At 45.9% G+C, this 22,039-nt stretch overlaps 1 protein-coding gene across 3 annotated transcripts in view; it reads right to left on the minus strand.

Moving 5' to 3' along the window:
* Window positions 1-22,039, minus strand: part of NIPSNAP3A (nipsnap homolog 3A) — a 48,049-nt gene that overhangs the window by 22,063 nt on the left and 3,947 nt on the right. For 2 of the 3 annotated variants that reach the window (XM_073542689.1, XM_073542690.1), the window contains exon 2: window positions 17,248-17,455. The exons of the other annotated variant lie outside the window; for it this stretch is intronic. In XM_073542689.1, the coding sequence (XP_073398790.1) occupies window positions 17,248-17,455 (208 nt within the window). The remainder of the gene's footprint in view (window positions 1-17,247; window positions 17,456-22,039) is intronic. 3 annotated transcript variants of the gene reach the window in all.

Consider the following 22,039-nt stretch of genomic DNA (forward strand, 5'->3'; position numbering starts at 1 on the left):
TTGAAGACCAAGACATCATACTGAAGCCCCAGACCGAACTGGCCAAGCTAGTAAAACCTTTGGAAGAAGTGCTGCCAGCCCCTGCAGTTCAATTGAGAGTGCAATCCGAGGACCCTTGGGAAGTAACTATCCGGACTCTACAGGCTACCGAAATCTCGACTCAGAAGGGTCGAAACATCCTGGAACAAATGCAGGCTGGGTTCTCCGGACTAACTTCAGCTCAGCTTTCCCAGATAAAAACACTGCTCGGACAGTACCACTAGGTATTTGCTAGTCATGAGGAAGTCATCAGGAAGATTTTGGATGTACCACCGCCATCACCCATGGAATTCCCTCAGCAGGAGTGGCCCCCATCCGCAAAAGATAGACAGATTCCGACACAGCTCTACCAAGAGGTGAAAACTTTGTGGGCCCAAATGCTACGGAAGGGAGTTATCCGAGAAAGCCAAAGCCCCTGGGCGGCTCCCATTGTGTTGGTCCGCAAAAAGGATGGCACCCTACGGTTCTGCGTGGACTATCGAAAGCTGAATGCTTGCACCATCAAAGACTCGTACCCACTACCCCGTATAGAAGAATCCTTGTCCACCTTGGCGAAGGCGACGTATTATTCGACTTTGGACCTGGCCAGTGGGTACTGGCAGGTGCCCATGTCAGAAGAAGACAGGGCTAAGACGGCGTTCATACTTCCTATGGGACTATTTTCTTTCAATCGAATGCCGTTCGGACTGGCCAATGCCCTGGGGACCTTTCAGCGGTTGATGGAGCGGTGTCTGGGAGATCTCAATTTCGAGGCCACGCTGATATACCTAGACGATATCATCATCTATGCTGCCACGTTCGAGGACCACCTGAAGCGGCTGGGGCAGGTACTCGGCCGGCTGCAAAAGTGCGGGTTGAAGGTAAAACCCCAAAAATGCCACCTATTTCGCACCCAGATCGAATATCTGGGCCATATCGTCTCGGCGGAGGGCATAAGGCCGTCCCGGGAAAAGGTTGCTGCCATTCAGGGATGGCCTACCCCCGAGACGATAAAAGACGTGCGGGCCTTCCAGGGGTTGGCCGGATACTACTGTCGCTTCGTAAAGTATTTTGCATGTCGAGCTCGAGCCATGCACGACCTGCTGAAGGGGGCTCCCGCTGGGGCAAATGGATGGAAAATCCAGTGGCTACAACCCCAAGAAGAGGTCTTCCAAGACCTTAAGGCTGCGCTCTCGGATGCCCCGGTGTTAGCTTATGCGGATTTCTTGCAACCGTTCATCCTGCACACTGACGGGAGTCTTCACGGGCTGGGGGCTGTGTTGTCACAAGTTCAAGACGGCCGGGAGAGAGTGATCGCGTATGGAAGCCGCTCACTTCATGATTCCGAGCGCAACCCTGACAATTACAACTCCTTTAAGCTCGAGCTCCTCGCAGTAGTGTGGGCCATGACAGAGCAGTTCGCAGAGTACCTGGTAGGCTCCGAAGTAGTGGTGTGGACCGACAATAACCCGCTGGCTCATTTGGAGAACGCCAAGCTGGGGGCTCTGGAACAAAGATGGGTGGCCCGGATGGCGAAATTCAACTATAAAATCATCTATAAAAGAGGGGCCAAGAAAGTACACGCTGACGCCCTCTCCAGGATTCGACACACAACCCCAGGGAAGAGTCGAGACGACGAACTGGAAGGGGAAGAAATACCATTCGCCCTCACCGCTGCCGTGCTCACAGCTGCCACCCAGAAAGTACTCCCCTTGGAGACCCTAAGTGGAATGCTGGAGCAATCCCGTGATAAATGGATACAACAGCAGCAAGAAGATGAAGAAATTGGGCTTCTCCGGAAATGGGTAGCCGCTGGCAAACTGCCCACTGACTCCCAGAGACAGATTTTGACTCAGGACATGTCGCTGATGTTACAACAATGGGAGAGGCTGGTTATCAGAAAGGGACTATTGTATTGTAAAATGACATCAAGGACAACATCTATGACGATTTGGTAGGTAGTTGCGCCCGGAGCCCAACTTAACGAACTGGCTCGAGAAGCCCACGAAAAGGGGGCTCATTTCGGAGCTCAAAAGACCTTGCAATGGTTGCAACAGATAATTTACCATCCACGCTTGCATGCTGTTGTGGACAAGACCTGCCGGGCCTGCCGCCTATGCAAATTAGCCAAACCACCCGCACAGCGAGCCCCAGTACAAACAATAGTGACCTCAGCACCCCTCGAGCTTCTGACGGTGGATTACCTGACCATTGGTCCCGCATTCCACGGGTACGAACACTGCCTCGTCATGGTAGACCATTTCACTAAGTTCGCTCTGGTCACTCCCACTCAAGACCAGATTGCGGAGTCGGCCGCCTCCGCAATTTGTAGAAACTTCATACAAGTATACGGCTGCCCTCAACGTATACATTCCGACCAAGGAGCATGTTTTTTGGGAAAAATTATGGAGGAACTGCACCGTCTCTATGGTATTGACAAATCCCAGAACACGCCATACCACCCGCAGGGAAACGGAGCCTGCGAACGATTTAATCAGACATTAATCCAAATGTTGCGTACTCTGGAGAGTGACAAAAAGATCCGTTGGCCCGAATATGTCCCTGAACTAGTATGGGTTTATAACAACCGGGTGCACGAGTTACCGGCTATAAACCCTACTCCCTGCTATTCGGACGAGAAGGCAAAGGGATCACGGAGGTAGAGTTGGACCCAGAGGAACCCCAGCCCTGGACCGGGGTATCATCATGAGTGCGAAATCACCGGCACCGGCTGCAAACTCTTCATCGAATTGTACATATCAAACTCCAAGACTTAGAACACCCAGGAAAGAATCTATCCCCACCTCCCAACCTCCAAATTGGAGACAGAGTACTCGTACTAGACCAACGCCCCCCAAAACAAATTAGAGCCACACTGGGAAGAGAGTCCCTATCGAGTCCTACGCCGTATAAACCCTGAAGGACCTGTGTACGAAATACGACTCGAGAAAGACGGAACGCTGCCCACTCGCATTGTGCACCGTAATATGTTACGCCCATGTACTTCCACCGACCCGGTACAACCTGAATCTACTCCTCAGGTCTCTGAACCCTTGCCAGTGTTCTGGGACCCGGACGACGAAGACTTCCCCACCATATCCAGGGGCTCTCCACTCAATGACAACCCAACTGACCCAATTAGCCTGCCCGAATCAGCTAGCCCACCACCATCCACCACCCCAGAAGACTCCACCCTAGTCGAACTAAGACGCTCAGAGCGGTCAACAGCCGTCAAACCACCCGAACGATACGAACAGGACCAGTTCATATGGCAACAAAAACTGCCATCTCCGCAGACCAACCCAAGTAGACTGAGGGCCTCGCCCGAGTACTCGCGAGCATACAGGATGGGGGAGTGTAGGGAGGGGGGCCCCCGCAGAGTGTCCGGGCCGGAACCAAAGGGACCACCATCTAGGTTCCTAAGGGAACTGTACCCGGGGAACGGAGGAGAGTGGACTGCTGGGAGCGACAGGACAGCAAGAGGAGGGGCGAGTATAAAAGGGACAGGGAGCGCGCAGGGGAGTCAGTTGGCGGAACTGGGGGAGCTTGAGAGCCAGGGTGACAGACGGAGACCAGAGAGGAGACCAGCGGCAGAGGGGAGACTTACAGTGGCCTGCGGAGAGTAAGCGCCGAACTTACCAACAAGATACTGCCGCTTCACTCCAATCCGGGGTCACTACCTGGCCTCGGTCATACTCAGCTGTTACCGCTGTGCTCCAGCCTGTTGTGGCCTGTCCGCCACCTCTCGCAGCCGCTGCCGCTTCACTCCAGCCCATGGCTGCGGCCTTCCCGCTACCACCCCGCTTCAGACCGCGGCTGCGGCCTGTTCATCATCGCCCGCAGTTGACGTCACCCCGCTGCAGTTGGCAGTTGGGGCCTACTCCTCACATAGAGAAAATCTTTGCCTAGGCCCAGGCCGTGCATGTGGCCTGCCAACCGCCACTCTTGGGATCTGCGACACAACCCTGCTTGGGGACTGGAGTCTTATTGAACTCGCTTACAAGCGGAACCCCGCTGTTTCTACAGGGGGTTCCCTCATCAAAGGACTCTCTCAGGGCCTGCTGTGCCCCAACTCCTCCTGGGCGCTGGGGTGCCCGAAGACTACGACAGATCTTCAGCAGCTGGGCCCAGCGGCTGCGACACCAAAGCAGCCTCATCAGAGACGCCGAGGGACGTCAGAACGGATAAGTGACACTACAGGAAATAAGGACCCGTAGTCGGCCATATCGCGGCCCTATAGCAACCGGTCTTTGCCGGGTTAGTCGTGTTCTCTTTGAAAGTGTTTGTGCAGAAGTCCCGAAGACAATAGCTGTTATTGTGTTTTGGTTGCTTAGCATAGCCCTAGCGGCTTAAATTTATAAAAGTTTTCTTCTCAAAGTTCAGCTCAGTCTCGCCACTGCATCCTGCGTACCTGCTGTTACCTACAGCAGTACCTCTTAAGTGGCTGTCTATGGTGTATGGCATTGCTTGCAAAGCAGTTGTCTTTGGTGTATGGCATTACCTGTTAAGCAATTGTCTTCAATATACTAACAGTACTGAGATTCTTTACATTCCGATCTCTATCCATCCATGCCAGTGAGGGCATGTAGGGGAAAAATATTTAGTCAGGGTAGGTGTAATGGTGATTTTTGCATTACTTCTATTGCCTACAGTGTCCTGCACAGGAGATGTGCCTGTTATGATGGTGCTCACACACTCATATGGGTATCTGTACAGACTAGAAAAGGATCTAGCCGCACAACTAAATATACACCTTCACGGACCAGGCTTCATAAAGGCCGTCAAGGGGTTTCTCTTACCTCATGAGGACCCAGAGGGGAGAGCACAACACAAATCCAATAAAAAGGTAGATGAAAGCATGCAGAGAGACATAAGAATCCAGGGTGAGAAACTAAAACAAGTTCACAAAAGTATAGTGTGAGGCAGTGAACTGAGTCATATGTGAGGGTCGCTATGTGTCCCCCAGGATGCGCTCAGAAGCATATTAAATCAGCTGGAGTGCCATGTGGTCACAGCAGGGTGCCTGTGAGTCACAAGGCAGAATAAAAGTAAGCTTGACCTTGGTAAAGTTATTTTGACCAAGGAGCTTGTTCAGAAAAACCCGGTATGGGCTTTTATTTTTTAAACGGACTGCAGGAAGGTAGTGGAGTCCAGTCCGTTTCCTCCAGCCCATATCTTACAAGTGCCTATGGCCACAGATTGGAGTGAAGGAAAGAAAAATCCTGCAGGAAGAGTTTGGGTGTGTCAATTTTGGTCATGCAAGCAGACAGAGCAGTTGGTCTACAGAGCCCTCCGTGTGAGGCATACACGGCAATGCGGTCGCTCACGGCAACTAGCCCTGGACTGTCTTTTTGTTTTCCCGGCTGCGATCCGGAGGATACAGCGTGCTGTGCACTGCGTGAGTTTTTGGAAATAAAACACGTTTTGTTTTGAACTTGCTTGGGTCACTGCCTCTAAAAAAGACATCAACAAACTGGAGCAAGTTCAGAAAAGAGCGACCAGAATGGTGACCGGTCTGCAAACCCTGTCTTATGAGGAAAGGTTGCAGGATTTGGGAATGTTTAGTTTGCAAAAGAGAAGACTGAGAGGAGACTTAATAGCTGTCTACAAATATCTAAAGGGCTGTCACATTGTAGAAGGATCAACTTTATTCTCATTTGCACAAGGAAAGACTAGAAGCAATGGGATGAAACTGAATGGGAGGAGACACAGATTAGATATTAGAAAAAACTTTTTGACAGTAAGAGTGATCAATGAGTGGAACAGGCTGCCACGAGAAGTGGTGAGTTCTCCTTCAATGGAAGTCTTCAAACAGAGGCTGGACAGACATCTGACTGGGATGATTTAGCGAATCCTGCTTTGAGCAGGGGGTTGGACCAGATGGCCCAGGAGGTCCCTTCCAACTCTACGATTCTATGATTCTATGATTCATCACTGCACAGCGTGGACACCACTGCTCAGAGGCGTATCTAGGCTTTCTGGCACCCGGGGCAAGAATTTGGTTCAGTGCCCACCCATATGCGACTTGCACGAAGCTCGTTGTCACAGGACCATAACTATGAAAATCGCATGAGTGAAGTGTCTATGTGATGACTACTGGAACCTGCAGAGCTGAGTCCTGACATTGCAGCTTCTGAATTCTCACAACTAATGCACTGCACACATTTAGGATTCTCCCTTGCCGATGTACAGTCACATCCGCACAAGTATGTGATTTGTATACTTCTGGCCACATTCCGACTAGACGTGCCCGGCCTCGCTCTGTTTATTTTCATTGAGTGAGGCCACACTTGTCTAGTCAGCATGTGACCGCATGTATGTAAATTACCGGCATGAGAGAATCCTAACAGCGTTCAGTGAGCACTGTGAGAATTCAGAAGCCTGCAGTCACATAGAATGACTGCAGACTCAGCACAAACATGGACAACCCCTTTAATGCTCCTAAAAAATAAAAACATGAGTATAAGTCAGTATCACAAATAATATTTACATCCAGGTACCTTATAGATGACGTCGTCTCTGGAGTTGTTCTCCTTTTCTTCTTCTTGTCCAGACCCCATGATGAGTTTTCTCATCCACAGCCGTCTCAGCAGACTTCCATCTTCTCCGGTCTTCTGCAGCAAATCTCCACACGACGTCCTTAAAGATAGAAGTGTCATTTTAATGCTCCTAAATAAAAATATCTGCAATATACTGTCACCTCACACTATTCCCCTCCCTCCTCCAACATCCCACCTGTTCACCATACTGTCTCCTCATATATTTACCCCCTCACTCTCTATACTGTCTGCTCACACATACCCCTGACTCCCCATACTGTGTCTGCACACATCCCATCACCCTCACTCCCCATACTGTGTCCACATACATTAACCCGTTCGCTCCCCATACTGTCTGCACCCATCCCCCATACTGTTTCCTCATACATACTCTTCATTTTGTGTCCTCAAATCTCCCCACACACATTAAATCCCCCCATCCCGACTCCAAATCCCCCCATCCCCAATTCCCCACACACATTAAGTACCCCCCATCCACACTCCAAATCCCCCCACACACATTAAATCTCCCATCCACACTCCAAATCCTTCACACACATTAAATAACCCCCCATCCCCACTCAATAACCCCCCGTCCCTACTCCCAAATCCCGTAACACATTATGTACCCCCACTCCAAATCCCCCCACACATTAACCCCCCACACATTAACCCCACCCACACATTAACTCCCATCCCCACTCATTAACCCCTTCCCCACATTAACTCCCATCCCCACTCATTAACCCCTTCCCCACATTAACCCCCAAACTCATTAACCCACTTCCCCACATTAACCCCCATAATGTCCTTAGGTTTCCCTCTCTTCCCCCCATATGTTCCTCATCTTTCTCCACCACACCACATGAATATGTCTGCATCCTGGCCTTGCTCCGAGTCCTCACACACTGTCCTCAGTAAATTTACTCCCCCTGCTCCCTCCCTATCCATTCCATGGGACTCTGCAGCCATCCCCCAATCTTCCCTTGCACAGTCGGTGGTGTCTTCAGCTCCACTACCTGTCTGGAGCACTTACCGCACCAACCGCAACGTTGCCTCACTGCCTGAGTCTTCGCCTCTGAAGAGCTGGCGTGTGACGTCAGCAGCGTGATCATGTGACCTGATCACGCTGTTGGCACATGCGGAAGTGCCGGCGGCGGTGAGGCGCCGCTGCACCGCTCTCCAAGTGAGTCAGACAGTGTATGTACTAACGTCTGAAGACGCTAGTACACAGATGCGCAGCACTTTCTCTGCGCCAGCTGTCAGTATGACAGCCGGCTCAGAGAACGGGAGAATCTGAGTGTGGGGGTGGCAGAATGCCGCCGACGGGGAGTCTCCTTCTTGGACCGCCGCATCAGCCAGCCCAATGGCGCCCCCTGTCGGCTGCGTCCGGGGCAAATGCCCCGGCTGCCCCCCCCTGGATACGCCCCTGCCACTGCTTTACAACAGACAGAGGAGAACCAAAAAAAACAGAAAATACAGAATAAGTGAAACCACCCAGACCCCCAAACTTTGAGAAGTGACAGGTGTTGGGGAGGAAAATTCACAGATCTGTAGCAGGAAAAACAAATGGAACTTCAAACACCAATCTATATGGAAAAATTAGCCAGTGAGGCAAGTGAAAGGTAAACATATGAAACCCATTCCAAAGAGTGATAGGACAGAGCCAAAATTGAGAATGGAAAACAACTGGAGAGAAGCCAACCAAGAAAGGAAAACCAAGACCAAAGAAACCATCAGCATTTGGACAGAGACTTAAGGGGGTTTTACACATAGCGATATCGCTAGCAATATCGCTAAAGCGTCACCGATTTTGTGACGCAGCAGCGATATTGCTAGCGATATCGCTATGTGTGATACTTACCTCCGACCGGCTCCCCCGCTGGTCATCACTGATCGCGCGAGATTGTCCACGTCCATTTCTCGTCGGTCGCTTCCTGCTGGCGCCGACGAGCGACGCGTGGACATCTTCATCGCCGCGTCTGAAAGGTAAGTAACGAACGCTGCTGCGTCGCTACATCGCTGTGAGATCTGCCTGTTGGGCAGCTCACTAGCGACCATTTAGCGATGCACCAGCGATCCTGACCGGGTCGTATCGTGGTCGGGATCGCTGGTGCATCGTTAAATGTAAAGGGGGCTTTAGGCTATGTGCACACACTGTGGATTGGTCGGCAGATTTTTCAAAATCCACAGGTGAAAAGACCTGCGGTTTACCTGCGGATTAGCCTGCAGTTTAGCCCTGCAGTTTCACACCTCTACAATGGAGCAGGTGTGAAACCGCTGCGGATTCCGCACAAAGCATTGACATGCTGCGGATTTGAAACCGCAGCAAATCCACAGCATGTGCACAGCGTTTTTGTTTCTTATTGTACTGTACAACACAGCAGAAACTGCTGCGGATCCGCAGGGCAAAATCCGCAGCAGAATCCGCAGCATGTACACATACCCAAAAAGGACTGTAGCTCAGCAGAGAGGGAATCCGACCACAAAGCAAAAGATCACTGGATCAAGTCCAGAACCCGAGCTATGATAGACCTGTGTGTGACAATGGGAGGAGTGGGCGGGGTTTAGGCAGAGTTACAGGTCTGTGCTCACTGCTGGCATGCAGCCCAGCACAGGAATTAATGGGAAATGTGGTAAGAAAGGAGCAGAGGATTCTGAAAAGATAGTGATCACTATGATACCAGAGCTGGTGCCAGGGCATCAATGCAAAAAGACAAAACAACTTGGCAGAAAAGGTATATGGGGAACTTTAGGGGCATTGTCCTTAAGCATTTATGGCAAAACCAATAACTGTATCAGGGTAGCGGACAATCTCTTTAACCCCTTCACAACATTTGACCTAAGTTTACGCCATGGTCGGGAAGGAGTTCCTGCAAAATGAGAGAGGAAGGGGGGGCTCCCTCTCCTTTCAGATCCCCCGCAACATCATTATGACGATATCCTGGTCACCCAGCTAGGGAAAGCGTGTTAGACCATGCTCAGAGCATGGTCTAGAGCAGGGTTTCCCAACTCCAGTCCTCAAGGCACACCAACAGATCATGTTTTCAGGATTTCCTTTGTATTGCACAGGTGAAGCAATTATCACCTGAGCAATACTAAGGAAATCCTGAAAACATGATCTGTTGGTGTGCCTTGAGGACTGGAGTTGGGAAACCCTGGTCTAGAGGCTCCTGTCAGTGCAGCACTGACTGTTATAAAGCATTTCTATGCTGGTTAAAGACCCATAGAGAGACTAGGTAAAAAAAAGCAAAAAAGAAATAAAATATTAACCCGATATGTAAAAATATTAGTTATCGCTGTGCCAGAATGACCCAATCTATGAAACGGTGATGCTATTTAACCTCTTCAGTCAACACTTAAAAAACACCAAACACACTTCCTGAATTGCTGGTTTCTGCCTCAAAAAAAAAAAAAAAAAAGAAATCGGAAAAGAAAGCCATGGAAATGGTACCAATAAAAACATCGCCTTGTTCTGCAAAAAACAAGCCCTCACTTAATTCTGTCAGCAGAAATATAAAAAATAATTATAGCTCTCAAAATATGGTGATGCAAAAAATTTATTTTGCAAAAAAAAAGTGCTTAAATGTGTGACAGTTGCCAAATATAAAAACCAATATAAATCTTGTATCGCTGTAATACTTATAGGTACGTCATACGTCGTGGTGCCGTATTTGACGTGGTCTCCGGCGCGGAACTTGCATCTTTCCCAGCACATGACAGCTGATTTGAAGAGCTGTCATGTGCCTCTAACAGCAACGGGTGGCATCGTGGTCCACCAGAGGATGTTAACATGCTAAATGTCAATCTCTGATACTCGCTCTATGAAGCCCTGCTATTTGTAACACGAGCGATCAAATAGTTTGAGGTTGAAACAAAATTTTTGTGGTAAAAATGTAATTATTTTTTCCTTCACTGCCCAATAGTATAAAATTCTGTGACACACTTGCGGTGTCAATATGATCACTGCACCCTTAGATGAATTCATAAAAAGGTGTAGTTTGTAAAATGGAATCACTTATGGGGGGAGGCAGTTCTGCCTTTCTGGCACCTCAAGGGCTCTTTTAGTGGGTCATGGCACCTGCAAACCATAACAACAGAATCTGCACTACAATATGGCGCTACTTCCCTTCTGAGCTTTTCACTTTGCCTGACAAGTATTTTCTGATTACATGTAGGGCATTGGCGTACGCTGAAGAAATTGCACACCAAACTGTGAGGTCCATTTCTTCCCATTAGGCCTTATAAAAATTAAAAACTTGGGGCTAAAACAACATTTTATTCTTTCTTCACCAACCAATGGTATGAAATTCTGAGAGGCACTTGTGGTGTCAAAATGCTCACTGCACCCCTAGATGACATCATTGAGAGGTGTAGTTTGTAAAATAGGGTAACTTATGGGGGTGGGTGGGGTTGTGCTGTTCTGGCACCTCATGAGGTCTTGTCAATGTGACATGGAACCCTCAAACCATCCCTGCAAAATCTGAACTCCAATATGGAGCTTATTCCCATCTGATAGCACTGTGCACTAGTTTTACACCACATATGGGGTGTGATACCATTCATTTTTTCCTAATATCTCTTTTGAAAATTAAAAACTTGAGGCCAAAGCAACATTTATGTGGAAAAAATGGTAATTTTCCATTCGTTCAGTCTAATGTTATGCAATTCTGTGAATTGCCTGAAACTTAAAAAATGCTCACTACACCCCTAGATGAATTCATCAAGAGGTGTAGCTTCCAAAACGTAGTCATTGCTGGGGGTTTTCCACTGATTAGGCAGAGGCGGGGCTCTGAAAATGCAAAATGGTGTCTGCCATCTATCCCTGCCAATGTTGCGCTCCAAAAGTCAAAATTTATTTTTTAATTTACACGGCTAAAGGTTATGCAATTCTGCTAAGCACCTGTGGGTTCAAAGAGGTCACCACAAACCTCTAAAATAAATTCCTTGGAGGGGTGTAGTTTCCAAAATGGTGTCACTTGAGGGGAGTCTCCACTGTTTAGGCACATCAGGGGCTCAGCAAATGGGGTCCGCTATCTATTCCAGTAAATTTTGCACTCAAAGTCAAATGATGCTCCTTCCCTTCTGAGTCCTGCCGTTCTCCACAGCCATAGTTTTCCCACCACATATGGGGTATTGGCGTACCCAGGAGAAATTGCAAACAATTTTTCTCTTGTTACACTTGTGAAAAAGCTAAATTTTGGGCTAAAGAAACATTTTTATGAGAAAAAGTTAAATTTTATTTTAGGTCCACATTGCTTTAACCCCTTAAAGGGAATCGGTCACCGGAAGTTGGCGGGCTACTCAAATGACCTGTGTCCAGTCCGTTGGGCGGTGTTTATTCTTTTTTTCTCCACCCCATCCGTGGCCCCTGTCCGCGATCTTTTCCGGAATTAGAGATGTTCTCCTCCATAGTTCGCGTGTGCACAAAGCAATCTTGCCTCGCGCAGTATGCTTTGCCCAACTGCGGGCAAAGCTGAAAATCATTACTGCGCATGCGCCGGTACACTATGTCCCGGAAGTATTTGGCTGTGTTCCGCAGTTGGGCAAAGCATAGTGCGCATGCGTGAGGCAAAATTGCTTTGCGCACGCACAAACTATAGAGAACAACTCTAATTCCAGAAAAGATCGCGAACGGGGGCCACGGATGGAGTGGAGAAAAAAAGAAGAAACACTGCACATCAGACCGGACACAGGTCACTTGAATAGCCTGCCAACTTCCGGTGACAGATTCCCTTTAACCCCTTTACTCCCAAGGGTGGTTTGCACGTTCATGACCGGGCCAATTTTTACAATTCTGACCACTGTCCCTTTATGAGGTCATAACTCTGAAACGCTTCCATGGATCCCACTGATTCTGCCCTTAAATCACAGAGATATGGCACACAAAAAACTTAAGTAACATTTCACATATGTTTACTTTACATCAGCACAATTTTGGAACCAAAATTTTTTTTTGTTATGAAGTTATAAGGGTTAAAAGTTTGACCAGCAATTTCTCATTTTTACAACATCGTTTTATTTTTACAGACCACATCACATTTGAAGTCACTTTGAGGGGTCTATATGATAGAAAATACCCAAAAGTGACACCATTCTAAAAACTGCACCCCTCAAGGTGCTTAAAACCACATTCAAGAAGTTTATTAACCCTTCAGGTGCTTCACTGGAATTTTTTGAATGTTTAAAAAAAAAATGAACATTTAACTTTTTTCACAAAAAAATTACTTCAGGTCCAATTTTTTTATTTTACCAAGGTTAACAGGAGAAATTGGACTGCAAAAGTTATTGTGCAATTTCTCCTGAGTACGCTGATATCTGATATGTGGGGGGGACCACTGTTTCGGCGCATGGCAGAGCTCAGAAGGGAAGGAGCGCCATTTGATTTTTCCAATGCAAAATTGGCTGGAATTCAGATCGGACGCCATGTCACATTTGGAGAGCCCCTGATGTGCCTAAACAGTGGAAACCCCCCACAAGTGACCCCATTTTGGAAACTAGACCCCCCAAGGAACTTATCTAGATATGTGGTGAGAACTTTGAACCCACAAGGGCTTCACAGAAGTTTATAACGTACAGCCGTACAATTAAAAAAAAAATCATAATTTTTCCACAAAAATGATCTTTTCACCCTCAATTTTTATTTTTACAAGGGTAACAGGACCCAAAATTTATTGTGCAATTTATCCTGAGTAAGCTGATACCCCATATGTGGGGGTAAACCACTATTTGGGCGCATGGCAGAGCTCGGAAGGGAAGCAGCGCCATTTGACTTTTATGGCTGGAATTGAGATAGAACGCCATGTCGCGTTTGGAAAGCCCCTGATGTGCCAAAACAGTGGAAACCCCCGACAAATGACACCAATTTGGAAATTAGACCCCCCAAGGAACTTATCTAGATATGTGGTGAGCACGTTGAACCCCCAAGGGCTTCACAGAAGTTTATAACGCCCGGGCATGAAAATAAAAAAAATCGTATTTTTTCCACAAACGTGATCTTTTAGTCCCCAATTTTTTTATTTTCCCAAGGGTAACAGGAGAACTTGGACCCCAAAAGTTGTTGTCCAATTTGTCCTGAGTACGCCGATACCCCATATGTGGGAGAAAACTACTGTATGGGCACATGTCAGGGCTCGGAAGGGAAGTAGTGGCGTTTGGGAATGCAGACTTTGATGGAATGGTCTGCGGGTGTCATGTCACGTTTGGAGAGCCTCTGATGTGCCTAAACTGTTGAAACTCCCCACAAGTGACCCCATTTTGGAAACTAGACCCCCCCACGGAACTTATCTAGATGTGTGGTGAGCACTTTGAACCCCCAAGTACTTCACAGAAGATTATAACGCCCGGGCGTGAAAATAAAAAAATCATTTTTTTTCCACAGAAATGATATTTTTGCCCCCAATTTTTTATTTTCCGAAGGCTAACAAGGAGAAATTGGACCCCAAGAGTTGTTTTGCAATTTGTCCTGAGTAGGCTGATACCCCATATGTGGGGGTAAAACACTGTTTGGGCGCATGGCGGAGCTTGGAAGGGAAGGAGCACCATTTTGACTTTTTCAACGCAGAATTGGCTGGAATTGAGATCAGACGCCATGGTGCGTTTGGAGAGCACCTGATGTGCCCAAACAGTGGAAACCCCCCAATTCTAACTCTAACCCTTACCCGAACACACCCCTAACCCTAATCTCAGCCCTAATGGGAAAATGGAAATAAATACAGTTTTTTAATTTTATTATTTTTCCCTAACTAAGGGGGTGATAAAGGGGGGTTTGATTTACTATTTATAGCGGGTTTTTATGTTTGGCAGCGGTCATACGCTAAAAGACGCTTTTTACTGTAAAATAGTTTTTGCATCACCACATTTTGAGAGCTATAATTTTTCCATATTTTGACCCACAGTCATGTGAGGTCTTATTTTTTGCGGGACGAGTTGACGTTTTTATTGGTACTATTATCGGGCATGTGACATTTTTTGATCGCTTTTTTTCCCCGATTTTTGGGACACAGAATAAACAAAACCAGCATTTCAAGAATTTCTTTTGGGGGGTGCATTTACACTGTTCCGCGTGCGGCGGTTTTATTCTTCGGGTCAGTACGATTACAGCGATACCTCATTTATGTCTTTTTTTTTATGTTTTGATGCTTTATGCAATAAAAACAACTTTATATAAAAAAATAATTATTTTTGCATCGCTTTATTCTGCGAGCTATAACTTTTATTTTTTCACTGATGACGCTGTGTGGCGGCTCGTTTTTTGCGGGACAAGATGATGTTTTCAGTTTTTTATTTTTAATTTTTAAGGGGTTCGCTAAAGGGGTTAACTAATGGGACAGTTTTATAGAGCGGGTCGTTATGGACACAGCAATACTAAATATGTGAACTTTTAATTGTTTTGGGTTTCTTTTATTTCCAAAAATTGAATTTATTAGGGAATATTTTTTTTTTTTTAATTTATTTAGCGATTTTTTATAAATTATTTTTACACTTTTTTTTTTTTTTTTTTTTTTTTTTAACTTTATTATACTGTCCCAGGGGGGACATAACTGTCATGTGACAGATCGCTGATCTGTCACATCACAGATCGCTGTGAGAGATCAGCAATCTGTCACAGGGAGTGCTGGAGGCTTCCTCATGCTGGCGTTTTGCAGGCATAAGGAAGCCGTCTCCCTGCATGCCCCCGAAGGTCACGGCCGCCATTTTGGATCCGGGGACCTGCAGGGAAGGAGGCCCCCGCAGCAGCGCTGCACCGGGGGGTTCAGGGAAGCACGGAGGGAGCCCCCTCCCTGCCAATGCTTCCCTAAACCCCCGGTACACTGCGATCGTGTTTGATCGCAGTGTGCCAGGGGTTAACGTGTCGGGGGCGGTCCGTGACCGCCCTTGACACATAGTGCCAGGTGTCAGCTGTGATAATCAGCTGACACCCGCCCGCTGATCGCTATGTCGTACTATCCCGTCCATGGGCATAGGGGCCCGGGTCCCATGGACGGGATAGTACGTCAGACGGCAGAAAGGGGTTAATGACCATGGGTATTTTTGGTTTTGCACTTTCATTTTTCCCTCCCCTTCTTTCCAGAGCCATAACTTTTTTATTTTTTCGTCAATATGGCCATGTGAGGGATAAATCGCGTAGCGGGAGAAAAAAAATCAAAATGCCAGAATTACATTTTTTTTGGTCGCTGTGACATTGCATTAAAATGCAATAACGGGCAATCAAAAGAATGTATCTGCACAAAAGTGGTATCATTAAAAATGTCAGCTCAGCACGCAAAATAAGCCCTCACTCAACCCCAGATCATAAAAAGTGGAGACACTACGGGTCTCGGAAAATGACGCATATTATTATTATTATTATTTTTTTTTTTTTACAAACTTTGGAATTGTTTTTCGCCACTTAGATGAAAGAGAACCTAGACATGTTTGGTGTCTATGAACTCGTAATGACCTGGAGAATCATAATGGCAGGTCAGTTTTAGAATTTAGTGAACCTAGCAAAAAAGCCAAACAAAAAACAAGTGTGGTATTGCACTTTTTTTTTTTTAAATTTCACCACACTTGGAATTTTTTTTCCCGTTTTCAAGTACACGACTTGGTAAAATCAATGGTGTTGTTCAAAAGTACAACTCGTCCCGCAAAAAATAAGCCCTCACATGGCCATATTGACGGAAAAATAAAAACGTTATGGCTCTGGAAAGAAGGGGAGCGGAAAAAAAAATTAAAAAAAATAGACGAAAACCGCTCTGGTCATGAAGGGGTTAACTAGTTAATAGGCGGAGGTGGATCGTGATTCCACCTGCGCCTTTGCAGGCTCACCGCCGGAGCCCTCATCAAAGCAACAGAGACATCATTGGACGTTAAGGGGTTAACACCTGTGAAGCACCTGAATGGTTAACAAACTTCTTGAATGTGGTTTAGAGAACTTTGAGGGGTGCAGCTTTTAAAATCGTGTCATTTTTAGCTATGTTCTTTCATATAGGCCCCTCAAAGTCACTTCAAATGTGATGCTCATAAATTTTTCACCCTTTTAACTTACTAAGAAAAAAAATTATGTTTTAAAAATGATGTTGATGTAAAGCAGACCTGTTATCAATTTTATTATTTTGTGCGACATAACTATTTGGTTTAGGGGGGAATAAAAATTTAAAAAAAAAAAGTTTGAAAATTGCAAAATTTTCTAAACTTGTCAATATATCAATGTATTCACAAATAAACACAAAAAATATTGACCTAAATTTACCACTAACAAAAGTATAATGCAGCATGCAAAAAAATAAATAAATAAACCTCAGAATCAGTGGGATACATTGCAGCGTTCCAGAGTTACTACTTCATAAAGTGACACTGGTCGGAATTGTAAAATTTGGCCTGGTCATGAAGGTGAAAACAGGTTGGGGGATGAAGGCGTTAACTTTAAAATGGGTTGCCTAAGACAACCACTGCTCATATGCCCTATAAGAACCTCTATCTATGAGACAAAATAGAGAGTGCTCCAGTGGATCCACCACATCCATCGGGTCCATGCAAGAGAAATGTATAGACAGAAGTAGCTTCCCTGGTGATATTGTCCAATTGCCAATGTTTAGACAATAAGGACCCCAGTGACAGGCTTATCACCTTTTTTGAAATGGGGTTAGATAATCGGTTAATACCATCAAGCAGCAAATCTTCTATGTTTTGTTAGTTAGCATCATACCATATTTCCATATGTGGAACACCTTATTCAGTCCACCTAATTCATAGGTCCAGTAGCCCACCAACTCTGAGTGAGCAGTGCGCAGATGGAAATTCTCCTGTGTGAGCTGCATGAATGAACTCATCATAGACGGCTTGATAGAGTAAGTGCGGAATTCATATAAAGTAGTGTCGTGTTGGCGGGGACCTGTAGCAAATGGAGCTGTTGCCTAGAGAAAAATATTTTATGTTAGTTAAGCTAATGAACAGAAGAAAAAAAAGAAAAAAAAATATGGATGCACCCTAGTGCAATAAATTCATATAGCATATAATCAAACTTGTGTGGCGAGCGTCCATAGAATGGGTAACGTCATTCCCACCATCCATTTACATGTAAGGAACACATCAGTATATGGCAGTGGCTAAATGCAGAAATACTCTTTATGAACCTGACGAAGGCGTAGAAGCGTTGTTTCAATAAAACAATTGGATTATCCCACTACTTCATTCAGAACAGAGCAGTACCCGTCATATTAAGTCAGGACCTTCTCTCATTGGTGATATATTGTGAACCAGAGCACAGAATATCTTAGGGACCAGGAATTAATATTGGCCTAATAGTCATCATTTTTACTTCAACAAGTAGAAAAAGGGCCAGTCTGTGACAAGCACCATTCTGAATGCAATGAAGTGGTTGTACATAACCATAAACTCCGGTGTTGCTCACCCTCCCCAGGTCCAGTTCTTTATCTCAGCTGCTGCTCCAGTTTTTGTTTAGTAGTGACATCACTACTGCAACCACTCTAAGTAGCTAATCACTGGGCTCATGATGTCTACATGGAAGCACCATTCATGATAGCTCTGTGGCAGCCTGTCATGGAAGAGGAGGCAGTTCTGGATTTGGGAAAGTTAAATAACAGCTAAGTTTACCGTTTTAACCTAGCGGAAGCCAATTAAAGGTCAGTCTCTCCGATAAGCTTCATTCACAACTACAAGGACTCCGAACACTTCTGTACCTGACCTCAGATGAAGAACACTGAAGTCACTGGCCCAGAGTCATGGAGGCAAACCTCAGCTGGAAAATAGGGGGCACAGGTCATATTTCCACATAACTTACACATCAAGCGCCAGATAACACTTGTATTACAGGAGCTGTAGAATGGTGGGGTAACTTCTCAGCCTCTACAGTAACCCACCTCCATCGCTCAGTAAAGTAGTGTGTATCAAAGGAAAGAAAAACCCAAAACATTCCCCTATCAGAACCACCTACTTCAGTCTTGCAACAATTTCATAAATCAACCTCCACTGAAAGGTAAATTATCACCTTTTACTGATTCAACAGTTCAGCCTCATTCTTACTTTTTGCATTTTTATCAGTGTGCTGGATTCGATTTTCACCCATTTTTGGTCTGTGGGTCCATTTTTTACCTTTTACCATCAGTGAGCCATCCGTTTTCAGGCATGCAAAAGAGAGAGAAAAAAAGATTCCAAGTGCCCGCTATTTGTTAAACAGTATATTAAAAAAAAATGGGAGCGACATTGGACTTGTCGGGTTTTCTTTGCGGACACTAGGTCTGCAATATCTAGTGTGTGTGTTTTTCACACCAGTCTTGATTTGATGAGGGGGCGTGCTGAAGTTAGACGCTCCTGATTTATGTAGAGGTGCACACCTCTTCATAAATCTGGCGAGCCTGCATAGAGTATAGTGCGTGCTTCACAACAAATCTTTCTCCAGTTGGGAACTGGACTAAAATTTGCAACATAATAAATGCTGAGGCTTGCCATATATTTGACGAGAAAGGGTTGCCATGCCCTCACCCCACCCCGGTTCCAATTGTGTCGGAGCTGGCCGAAAATGGCACAAGGCCGCCAAAAATCACAAAATTTATGCACAGTTTCAAATTGCACTAAAACTGAGCTACTTTTCAAAGCTTTTTATGCAAGAAATCTGAATTGATGAATTGGACCCAAGTGATCACACTTTTCCTACATATCGCTGGTGAAGTGTCGTTATGTAGCCTTACAAGTACATGAACATTTACTGTCTGTTCTGAGAGGGAATTCTCCAAAAAGGGTGTCTGTAGATTGACCAAGATCAAGTATGTGGCAGTCGTACCTAAACTCTTCATAAAGAAGTGTCAACTTGTTTAATATATACCGAGGCAGATGTGGAAAGCTGGGCAATTTAATGACCCATGAATGGGAGTTCTAGTTAGCAGTGAACAGTGTAGTAGCACTCGCTTGTACCTTTTACATAGGACATCCACATTATTTAAAGGGATAAGTAGCATATTTACCCATCATACAAGACAAGTTATTCTCTAAGTAAATATTAGTTTTAAAGCACCACTCCAGTGTTGTTTTATTATTTCAGTAATGGAGTGGTGCTACTAATGTAAGGTCCCTGCCCCTAGTAATACACTTTCCTCCCGATGTCTTCAACTCTTCCCGACACCACTCCGGTCCCACCCCGCCCTCTTGTGATCACAACTTCTGACTTGTCAGAACACACCTTCCTGCAAGTGGAGATTGCCATTTTGGAAAATTGCTGCGTAATCATTCGCCACCTAGCCCAAAATGTCAAGATTAGTGTGGGGTCCATGGAAAAAAATCATCCAAGACCATCTTCAAATGCAAAAGGTATCCACTCACTGGGATCCTCGGCTGCTCACACCTTTCTCAGGCTCCATTGACGATGTGCCATGGAAACCAGGAGGACTTTTTCAACAGACTGATCACACAGGATGAAAGCTGGGTCTATCACTCTGATCCTGAGACTAAAGACCAGTCGGTGCAATGGAAGCATTAAGACTCACCACCTCCAAAGAAGGCACGTACCCAACCCTTAGCAGGCAAGGTCATGTTCACAGTATTTTGTGTCCAGCATGGAGTAGTATTGATGGATTTCCTAACAAAGAGGTAAAGGGGATGACCGCACCGCGGGTACCTGCGTGCCGGGGTCGGAACTGATGAGGCTGCGTCCCCTGTTCCCGAGGGGGGAAGCTTTAGCCGGCAGGACCTTCCTCCTGTCCGAGGGGGCGTGGCTAAGCGTTACCAGGGTCAATGCTGGGCGCAGGAACAGACTGAGTTGGCGGGAAGGTGCAGTGCGTGGCTGAGGAGTGAGAGCTCCTGCTTCGAGACTGTTAGCAGCAGAGGCGCACACCCGGCCGTGAGAGAGACGGACCGCAGAGACTCTGACGAGAAGCCCGCTGTGTACAGTTTGGCTCCCAGACATCGAGGTGCCAATTGCTCTGTAACAGTCAGTGCTGCTCGTGTGCGAACTGACATAGACTGAGACGTTAACCGAGTCCTGCTTCCTGAATCCGGGGGGGTGAATATTCATCGAGCCTCGCTTAATTTTGGCAGGACTGTGGCCTATACACTGCTGGCCACCGGAGTCTCCTTACTGAGGACTCCACGGGACGTTTCAAAGACTCAACGTTGCCAGTCGGGAATGTATCATCGCCTTCTTCAGGACCCCACTGGATCTACATTGTGCCGACGGCTGTTGGTGCCATCATCTGCTCCGGGACCTATTCTGACAGGAAAACGTCTGCTTCATAAGTGACTATTTTGAGAACAGTTTCACTCGTTATCCCTACGTTGATTTCCCCTCAACCAAACCCATGTATTCCCTGTACTGCCCGTTATTTACCTCACGTTTACCTACCTCCCTGTGTGGAGTAGCTCACTGTTTTAATAAAAACTATTAACCCTTGATGTGCCTCCTGTCTGCCACTGCATCTGCCAGCCTGCTCACAAAGGGTACCACGATCACTGGGGCATACTATGCTTCACTGCTGCAAAAATTGCAGGAATCCATCAAAACCAAGTGACATGCTCACCAAAGGTGTCCGCCTTCTGCAAGACAATGCACCAGTTCACAACTCACATGTTGCCCAAATGGAAGCATGCTCCTGTGGCTTTGAAATTCTACTGCATCCCCCTTATTCACCCAACTTTGATACTATCTGACAGCCACTTCTTTCCAACAATGAAGTTATTTTTGAAGGGCAAGCATTTCCCAGATGATGAGACTCAAATTTCCAAAGTCACAAAGTAGGTTTTGGAGCAACCTGTCGACTTCTACAAGCAAGGTGTTTAGTTTTTTTTTTAAATAGATGGGAGAAGTATATGTCCCTAGGTGGCACCTATGTAGGGAAGAACTGATAACTGTGCCAAGTTTCATTACTCTCAGTCCACAGGAAGTGGGTCAGGGGAAATCTTTAATGAACACCCATCATAAATAGTTTAAATAAAAAAATAAAAAACATTGTGGGGTCCCCCTTCATTCTACTAAACAGCTGAGGGAAAGCTGACAGCCGGGGGCTGATGTTAATATTTTGGGAAGGGGCCAATAGCCATAATGGTTCCTATGTTATTAATATTAGCTCAAAGCTGTTTGCTCAGCCTTTAATGGCTATTATAGGAGAATCCCCCACCAAATTTGCAATTTTCAAACTTAATTTTTGTGCCCTTAAATCAGAGAGTCATATCGCACAAAATAGTTAATAAGTAACATTTCCAACATCTACTTTACATCAGAACAATTTTGGAAACAAGTTTTTTTTTTTTGTTAGGACGTTATAAGGGTTAAAAGGTGATCAGCAATTAAATTTTTCCAACAAAATTTACAAAACCATTTGGACCACCTCACATTTGGAGTTTGGGGGGTCAATATGACAGAAAATACTCAAAAGTGACACTATTCTAAAAACTGCACCCCTCAAAACCAGATTCAAGAAGTTTATTAACCCTTCAGGTGCTTCACAAAAACTAAAGCAATGTGGAAGGAAAAATGAACATTTTACTTT

This window comes from Dendrobates tinctorius, unplaced genomic scaffold, assembly GCF_039654945.1.
Source record: "Dendrobates tinctorius isolate UK_male_01 unplaced genomic scaffold, ASM3965494v1 ptg000128l, whole genome shotgun sequence".
In the NCBI taxonomy this organism is placed as follows: domain Eukaryota; kingdom Metazoa; phylum Chordata; class Amphibia; order Anura; family Dendrobatidae; genus Dendrobates; species Dendrobates tinctorius.